The following is a 9,629-nucleotide window of genomic DNA, read 5'->3' on the forward strand; positions in this document are numbered from 1 at the left end:
AGCATCTGATATCAGAGATGCAGTAGAATAGAAAAATATTATTTCTCTGGAGAAAAATGTAATTCTTATTTAACTTTTTTTTGTTTGTCTCTATATAGATGTAGTTATGATAACCTGAATAGAGATTCTATGAACCGTTGATCTATTGTCCATGGCATTGTTTACACCAGTGGTCTAACCCTCCCCCACCTTTTCTCCTGTCCTTTGCTATCCACCCCCCAACTCCTCCTACTCACTATTTCAAACAGCTGATTTCCAAGAAAGAAAGGGATCATTCGGAAGACATGGTTAGCAGATGATATAGAGAAGAGCGATGAAATATATCACACAGTAGCTGGTTTAATCTCTCTTGGCACTTTTCATTTTTATCATTAGGTATGATAGGGCTAGCTTGTTAGCAACTTAGCTAGCTGGCAACCCCGGCTAACGTTATTTAGCTAACGTTAGTGATGTAAAACTGACTTTCGTTGTGTAAAATCAAAAGAGAACTTCCTCGCGCTGCGAATTACGCTAGTTGGTTTTTCATTTCGTTTCGTCTACTGAAAGTGTTTTTGGTCAAAGCAAATATATAGGTCACGACAGTCTGCTAGCTAAATACCCGGCTGTCTATATGGGCCATGGAACAGCTGGTTAGCATTCGGGCTAATGCCAGCTAGCTAACGTTCTTCGAATCTGAATTTCATTGACCGACATCTCGAGTTGGAAGAACCGGGCGTTTGCTACCTTTTATTTGGCTACCTCTGCAACTGGTTAGCTATATAATAAGCTAGTGTAATTACTCCGCTAACTATATGCAAACACAGGTGTGTGTACTTTTCGGTTTAGCTAGCTCGTTAGTTAACAACCAGACAAAGGTAGCTATCTGAGCCCGGGCAATAAACTCATGTAGCGCGAGCTGGTAGCCAGGTAATGTAACATAGCATTGTTAGATAAGGGGAGACTTCTTACACATCGTAAAATTAGGCCACAAAACAGAAAGCACAAATGTATTAACAGTGGTAGGCATTGCTTTCCCCAGCCAGACTGATTGATTATGTGATCTCTGGTCAATTAGATAGCGTTTGTGTCGATATAGCTCAGGAATTTCTGGAGCCGACAGTGTTTTCGATCACATTGCTGACGTTATATTTGTAGTTTTCTGTCGTGACCTAACGTTACTAAAGCCAATAAGTCACTAAAGCCAATAATGGTGATTCCACGACAATAGTCTAATAGCAAGCTAAATAACACTGCTCCTGTTAATATATAGCTAACAAGATAGCTGCTAACCATATAAGACATGGTTTACATTCTCTGTTGCATGTTCTACAAGCAAGGAACAGAGTCACAATCATGCCTGCATAGAATACTGAAGTCAAGCTCTCGGATCATGTATATGTAATGCATGCAACGCTCAAAGCGAGTACATTATTAGACATAGCTCCAAAACGAACCCTTCTGATAGGGGTTTGAAATAGAATGGCATTCCATGGTACAGGCCTGCAGCAGACAGTATGTGGTAACCTGTTCCCCGGATCTGAGTTGGGGCATAACAAGTATTTTTGCGTCAACACCTCAACTGGAMCCACTTCCACGGGCCTCAGTGCAACACCGAGTCTAACTGGACCCACTGCCCCGGCGGGGACGCCTCGACACCCGACGTCTCTTGGGGGAAGCACCGGRGGCGGGGCCGCTGTACCACAGCCTCATAGTAGTCCTGCCAGTGAAGTYCCAAGCCCTGCTGAGATGGAGCCTGATCGACCTATCGGTTATGGCGCATTTGGTGTGGTCTGGTAAGTTGTGCAATTTCAAATAAGAATTAAGACTGATTTCCATGTGAGTTTTTGCATGTCTTTTTTCCTTTCCAAAAAGTGTGTGTATCCAACAAGGGAATTAAATAGACATACTGTGTATGCGCATGCACGTGCCCTCCCCATTGGTGACCAGTGCTAACAGACCCCTCCATCTTGCTCCTGCAGGTCAGTGACAGACCCTCGTGACGGGCGTAAGGTAGCCCTGAAGAAGATGCCCAATGTCTTCCAGAACCTAGTCTCCTGTAAGAGGGTCTTCAGAGAGCTGAGGATGCTCTGCTTCTTCAAACACGACAACGTAAGAATGGATAGCAATACATCTATACACAGGACTGCACAACACGCATAGGCTGCATCCTAAAGTGCACCCTATTTCCTATACTCTGGTAAAAAAAAAATGTGTACTTACTATAGGAAAAAGGTGGCATTTGAGACATTTTCATACAGTATTGCATCCATAACATAAGACATAGCGATGCATCTTCACACTGCTCATTGATATGTTTCCATACAYAGGCTATCATTACAAATATCACTGTGAAGTTAGAGGTTTGTTATAGTTTAGACACTTAAGGACAAGAAGTGCCATAACAAACGTTGGCTGTGAACGGGTAGATCACTTGCTGAGTGTTCATGAATGGTGGCGATGTACAATCGACAGAAAATGAACACGAAATGATGGCCAATGTTCTGTGGTCAGAGGCGATAGGATGGCCACTCACTGCTTTTAACCGTTCGTCTGTCTGTTTTGTCCTTTAGATCGCTAATCATTAAAACAACGAGAAGGGTGATGATGATGATGTGTGTTTACAGGTGTTGTCAGCGCTGGATATTCTGCAGCCTCCACAGATCGACTGCTTCGAGGAAATGTATCCTTCACACGCACATTCATGTGCACACACACACTTTCACACATGACTGTTATGTGTCAGCCATTGTTCACTCGTGCACTTTCTCTGTTCCAGTTTCTCTGTCTATGTATTATCATGTCCTCCTCCTTTCAAAACAGTCTGAATCTACATAGTACAATCTAAATCAAGATAAACCTCAACAGAGATGATACCATTAGTGATAGTCTTGTGTTATGATAGATAGATACATTTAACTTTAATATAGATAGATGGAGTATTACGCTTTCTTCTATGTGGTCCATCCACATCCTATAGGCGTCTGTTTCCTTGACCGTGGGCCATGCCTGACTGTAGCTACGTGATCACTGAGCTGATGCAGAGTGACCTCCACAAAGTCATCGTGTCTCCCCAGCCCCTCACCACCGACCACATTAAGGTGTTCCTCTACCAGATTCTCAGAGGTGAGTGGGACGGGGGGAGGAGTAGGGAAAGGGGCAAAGTTGAAGGTTGAAATGGAGTTGGAAGTCAAAGTTAAAGGRTGACTCCTGAGCCCAAAAACAACCCATTTGTGAGTTTGCCTCCTAGCCTTTCTGGGTTTGCAGGTTTAAAGGAGCCAGCTTGTTTCYTGTGATGGAGCCATATTGATGGATTCATGTTGTCATTGACTGCAAACATTGAAGGGGAATTGGCTCGGGGCTGTATTTGAACCGTTATGAGTAACAGGGATTCTCCTTCTCTCAGGGCTGAAGTACCTGCATTCTGCTGGCATCCTGCACAGGGACATCAAACCTGGGAACCTGTTAGTCAACAGCAACTGCCTGCTCAAGGTAACTGTGTGTGTACACGTTTGTTTAGGCGTGTGTCCGCATGTATGAATGTGTGAATCTGTGTGTGAAAAAGCATGATGCCGGGCACAGAAAAAAATTACTTGGTACAGATCAATATGGGCTGAAGAATATAATCTATATACCTTTTGACAAACCTACACGTGTATTATGCTGTAATTACACAGGTCAACCTACACTGATTATACCAAACATTACAAACACCTTCCTAATATTGAGTTGCACCCCCCCACACCTTTTGCCCCCAGAACAGCCTCAATTCGTTGGGGCATGGAATCTACAAGGTGTCAAGCGTTCCACAGGGATGCTTGACCATGTTGACTCCAGTGCTTCCCACAGTGTTTCAAGTTGGCTGGATGTCCTTTGGGTGGTCGACCATTCTTGATACACATGGGAAACTGTTGTTAGGTTCTAAATGAACCTATTAAAACTCATGGACGATTAGTAAAGCTTAGACCAAGTTTATTCACCCATTGGGTCATACAGCTGCATAAGACAAAAACATATTTCCACCAGTGGTAGTATATATACCCTAATTTGGATGGAGTCTCCTCCTCTCTAAACATTACATCTTTATTGCTAGGCAGGAAGTTAAGTGATACGGGCAATAAACTGTTCCTTCTCCCTTAATGTGACCTGACCTCGACCCCCTTCCTCACTAATACACAGCTGTCCACCCAGTCTTTCCTCCACTCAGTACATTCCAAGCTTAATTGCATCCACCATATACATTCCTCCTACAGATAACCATTAACTTATAGTGTAGACCCTAGACTATGGCACCCCTCATGTCTCTAGTATAACTGATGATTAACAATCTTTAAAGTTTAGAAATCCGAACCCATCACTGTTGAGCGTGAAAAACCCAGCATCGTTGCAGTTCTTGACACAGTGAAACTGGTGCACCTGGCCCCTACTACCATACTCTGTTCAAAGGCACTTTACTTTTGTAATGCCCATTTTTCAGCCTCTGAATGGCACACATACACAATCCATGTCACAACTGTCTCAAGGCTTAAAAATGCCCTCCATCTACACTGATTGAAGTGGATTTAACAAGTGACATCAAAAAGGTAGCTTTCACCTGGTCAGTCTGTCATGGAAAGAGCAGGTGTTAATGTTTTGTATACTCAGTGTTATTATCATGTAACTACCTAATTTCCCCTCTTCCACTCACCTCTTTTTCTTTCTCTCCTCTCTCTCTCTCGCTCTCAGATCTGTGACTTTGGGCTCGCGTGTGGAGGAGCCGGACCGTCTCGTCACATGACCCAGGAGGTGGTGACTCAGTACTACCGGGCTCCTGAGGTGCTGATGGGCAGCCGCCATTATGGCTCTGCCATAGACGTCTGGTCGGTGGGCTGCATCTTCGCTGAACTACTGGGTCGCGCATCCTGTTCCAGGCCCAGAGCCCCATACAACAGGTAGAGAGTGTAGGGCTGTTGCGGTCCTATTACCGCACATGGGCGCGTCAAGTCATGAAGGCAGTCAATTCCAAGTGTTACGGTAATTTAGGCTTCTCCAGCTCTGATGCTGCTGATGGTCATTAGTAGCCTACAAACTTGCTAACTGCCTGGTACTGCTTCAATTGCTCTCTAATCACTCTGACATCAATGCAAATTAATCAAATCAATTCAACATTTTATGAGAGCCCATGAGCTCATGTTGCGTAACATTCTATAGCTATGCAATGCGCATAAACTAGGGTGATCAATAAAAAGGGAGGATCCCATCGCTTTCTATAGGCTAGGCCTACTATATTTATTTTCTCTAACTTCTCTAATATTAAGCCAATTGTTTATCTTTGGCCCATGATAATAGGCTGCATGAAAATGAACCACGGGAAAAGCGTCCTCCATTGCTATTTAAAGTGCATAGATGACATGTGTATTTTTTCCCCTGCCCCTGTTTCGATACAGGTGCAGATGTAACGTGCCTTACCGTAAATCAAAACAAATTCACACATACCGATACGTCCAGTCAACAGGTTGCACACCATACTGTGATAGAACATTTTCATTATTCACACCTGATTTGTTTGATATTATAGTTAATGAATTAATACATAACTAATAGTAGACATTTCTCTCTCTTCATTCTGAGTGAACTGAGAGGAGTCTTTTGAAGCTTGGGCTGGCAACTGATTAAGTGATGGCTAGGTAAAACCTACAGCTGGTATTCCATAGATAAGATGTGGTGGGTGTAACAGAGATAAAGAGAGCCTGGAGGATAGAACAAACCCTTGTTGTCTCATCATCCTGGCATCTGGGAAACTTAGCCCGGAGGGTTATCAACACAACCCCATGCAGATGACCACAGGATGAACCCAAAGTAGCTTATGGTGCCCCCACTCTGCATGGGAGGGTTGGAACCAGCCTGACTAAGCATTTTTTAGCTCCGATATAAGATCTGTTTTTTTCATTATTAGTTAGCACTCGGCACACACTTCGGAGTGTGGGGTCCGTCGGTTTCATTATTGCAATAATTAATTGATATTAATAAAGATGGTTTTTTTGAGAAATGACCAAGTCTCTCAGTACTGAATTTCCATTACTTTTTGGCGACGACAACGATGGGATCTGCAACTTCACTGTTGACCGCTCCTACTCATTCAAGGTTTTTTTTAATAGTATTTTTACTATTTTCTACATTGTAGAATAATAGTGAAGCTCAACTATGGAATAACACACATGGATCATGTAGTATCCCAAAAAGTGTTAACAAATCAAATAGATTTTCTATTTTAGATTCTTACAAGTAGCCACCTTTGCATTGATGACAGCTTTGTACCTCTTGGCATTCTCTCAACCAGCTTCATGAGGAATGCTTTCCAACAGTCTTGAAGGAGTTTCCACGTATGCTGAGCACTTGTTGGCTGCTTTTTACTTCACTCTGCGGTCCAACTCATCCCAAACCATCTCCATTCGGTTGAGATCAGGTGATGTGTGGAGGCCAGTCATCTGATGCAGCATCATCACTCTTCTTGGTCAAATAGCCCTTAACACGCCTGCAGGTGTGTTTTGGGTCATTGTCCTGTTGAAAAAAATGATAGTCACACTAGCGCAAACCAGATGGGATGGGGCGTTTGCTGCGAATGCTGTGGTAGCGCTATGCTGCGTAAGTGTGCCTTGAATTCTAAATAAATAAATCACTAACTACAGGTAGAAACGTGCCGTTTTGTCTCACCAGTGATAAGCTCTGAGAACAGAGTCAAGAAAGATAGCATTGTCATTCCATCCGCAAGCGCAAGGGTTTCTCAGCAAATTGTGCTTCGGACAACCCTTCTGATCCTTTTGACTGCCAACAGATAGGTGAGAATTTTCCTCCTTCACCCATTAACACGATTAGATGTCCACCTTGTGTGACTCCAATCTGTAAAGGTTTCCCTAGGCAAGCATCACTGAAGACAACTAGTTTCAAAGAGTCATCTTTTCCACATGCTGAAACTTTAAAGTCACTTGTTGTGATTTCAGTTTACGAACACTTTTTCGCCTCATGCATGGGTTTGTACAGTAGCATGTTTTGTGTTAGATGCCAAGTTTGCAACCTCAAACATTACTCAGGTCTACTCTGTCTAGCAACCCATAAAAGTTGTCCTATCTTTGCCTCAATTGATCAGCTTCAATTCCACATAGAGGGGAATCCTTTGTACGGCTCTTGAAGAATCCAGGTGAAAGGGTTGAAGATTCTTGATATTGCTCTCCTGTTGCATCAGTATTTTTCCATCAACTAATAAGCTCTATGCCAACATAACAAAAATTATCATGCTCCTCACGGCTGACTCTAGAAACAGCTTTGAGGTGTCGGAATCACAGTTGAAGCAAAGGTCTGTGAGCCACCCCAGATAAAGTCATCAACTGACGGCAGTATCCACCACAAAAACTTCCAGTCACATTTGAGTCTTATCAGCCAATGCAAGACTGCAGGATCCACTTGTTGACATTTTTCCACCTGTATTCAGCATTGTTGCTTGACTTTGTTGTACCAGTAGAGTGATGCATCTGCCAGTCCATACACACACTTTTTTGGTTCCACAGTTGTTCCTTCGCTTTTAGCTTCAGGCGGAGGTTGGATGTGAATGTCCCTTGCCAGCTCTGTTCCCTGCAAAAATGCAGATTTGATGTCTATGGAATTAAATTTCCATTTTTTTTCTGGCAGATCACTGACATCAGCAATTGAGTGACTGAGGCGCATGTCGGTTGGGAGTTCTTTAGCAGCCAGCTCCTCAAAACCTCTAGCCACTAGACGTGCTTTAGGCACTATTCCAGTTAAGGTTCTTTAAGGGTACCACACCCACTTGTGAGACGCATTTTTGGCCAATGTTTTGACTTCCTCAATACTAAATTTTTCCTCCAATTACTGAGCTCATCTAGCTTAGCTGAGTCAAATGACACATCCTTTGTTTCAAGTACATCATCATTTGAATGTCATTCTGTTTTTCTCAATTTTCCATTTGGTTCAATTCTAATATTATCTACAAGTGACAGTCAGCTCAACCTGTTGTACCAGAAAGTGTAGCTGGTTCGAGTACTGCAGAGTTGTACCAGATCTGGTGTTTTCCTTTGGCTTTTCCTGCTCGTCCAATGACGGTTGCTGTATGTGGAATACCACTTTCTCTGTCCCATGTATTTAACAGTTGTGTCAGTTTTCAGATTGGAACAACCATTTCTCTAACACATGTGGCTGTTGTTGAATGTTTTCCTCATTGACTCAACAGTATTACCTGTGGCATGGTTGAAGGTCTCTGCTCCATTTCCTGTGTCAGTTTCAGTGTCCATATCATTGGATGCGACATCTGGTAGGTTTGTGTCTGTTACTGTGTCCTTTTTGTCATTTCATTAGGAGACTGATTTCTAGCAACAGCCCCTCTATCTTGTTGCTCATTTACTTTCCGCAATCTTGAGTGATGCACCCTGACAATGATGCCTCCGTGCCTCACAATATCACCACACCATCTTGACCAATGACTACTCCCGGTCCTTTCACTCTTGACAGTCAACTCGTTTGATAGTACACTTTTGTTTCCAGTTTTCGTATTTCTCATTCATCATTATTCCCTGAACTGCTGAGTAAACTTCTGAAGTCTGTCACTGTACATGTCCCCAAACGAGTCACAAACCCGGATCCGGGATCCCCACAAAAAAAGCAATAGCATAGCTAAGCCTAAAGTACAGGATATCATATAATAAAATGTTCATGAATCACAAGTGCAAGACACCAAATGAAGATACCAGTCTGTGAATTCCAGCCACATTGTCCGATTTTTTAAATGTTTACAGGGAAGACACATATGTATTTCTATTAGCTTACCACACCATAGCAAAGACACCGACCTTTTTTTCCCACCATTTTTTCCGCATAGTAGCCATCACTAATTCGACCAATAAAGATTATAAATAGTCACAACCAAGAAACCACTTCATCAGATGACAGTCTGAACAATTTATTGTATAGCATATGGTTTTGTTAGAAAAGTGCATATTTCAGGAAAATTCACAGTTCTACATGCAGCTGCAATCTGACAATAGCGGCTGAAGCAGCCAGAATAATTACAGCAGACCAACGTCAAATATCTAAACTACTCATACATAAAACATTTTGAAAAATATCACAGCGTCCAGCAAATGGAAAGCCCAACATCTTTTGAATCCAGCCAATATTTCAGATGTTATTTGTGTTTTACAGCGAAAACCACAATATAGCAATTATATTAGCATTACGCAAATACGCCAGAAACACAAGCCATTTCAGCAGCAAAAGGTTAGCGGATCGTAACAATCCCAGCCAAAATAATATATAATTTTGACTAAACCTTGAGTATACTTCATCAAGATGACAGTCCCTGTAACAAGCTCATATACACAATGCATATAGCTATTAGTCGAACATTTGCCATATTTAGCAGCACAAATCGTGGTTATACATGTGATTAGTAGCAACATTTCAGGCAATCTGGCCGCGCCATCTTGGAGAAGGCACCTAATCTAATCAAAATAAATAATCATAAAACTTGACTTAAAAAATTACAGGTGGACAGCAAATGAAGATTATTACCGTTCTTAATGCAACCGCTGTGTTAGATTTTTAAAGAACGTTACCTGCGACATACAGGGGGTGCGTTATAGCGAGACGCCCACCGAAATGAA

At 42.4% G+C, this 9,629-nt stretch overlaps 1 protein-coding gene across 1 annotated transcript in view; it reads left to right on the plus strand.

Annotated features, from left to right (window-relative positions):
• The first annotated feature begins 179 nt into the window (after window positions 1–179).
• nlk1 (nemo-like kinase, type 1) overlaps window positions 180–9,629 on the plus strand; it is a 21,565-nt gene continuing 12,115 nt past the window's right edge. The window contains exons 1-5 of the mRNA XM_024011929.2: window positions 180–1,772; window positions 1,959–2,088; window positions 2,604–2,659; window positions 2,996–3,102; window positions 3,383–3,468. Of these exons, the coding sequence (XP_023867697.1) occupies window positions 1,459–1,772; window positions 1,959–2,088; window positions 2,604–2,659; window positions 2,996–3,102; window positions 3,383–3,468 (693 nt within the window). The 5' untranslated portion in view covers window positions 180–1,458. The remainder of the gene's footprint in view (window positions 1,773–1,958; window positions 2,089–2,603; window positions 2,660–2,995; window positions 3,103–3,382; window positions 3,469–9,629) is intronic.

The sequence above is a fragment of the Salvelinus sp. IW2-2015 genome, linkage group LG20 (assembly GCF_002910315.2).
Source record: "Salvelinus sp. IW2-2015 linkage group LG20, ASM291031v2, whole genome shotgun sequence".
NCBI lineage: Eukaryota > Metazoa > Chordata > Actinopteri > Salmoniformes > Salmonidae > Salvelinus > Salvelinus sp. IW2-2015.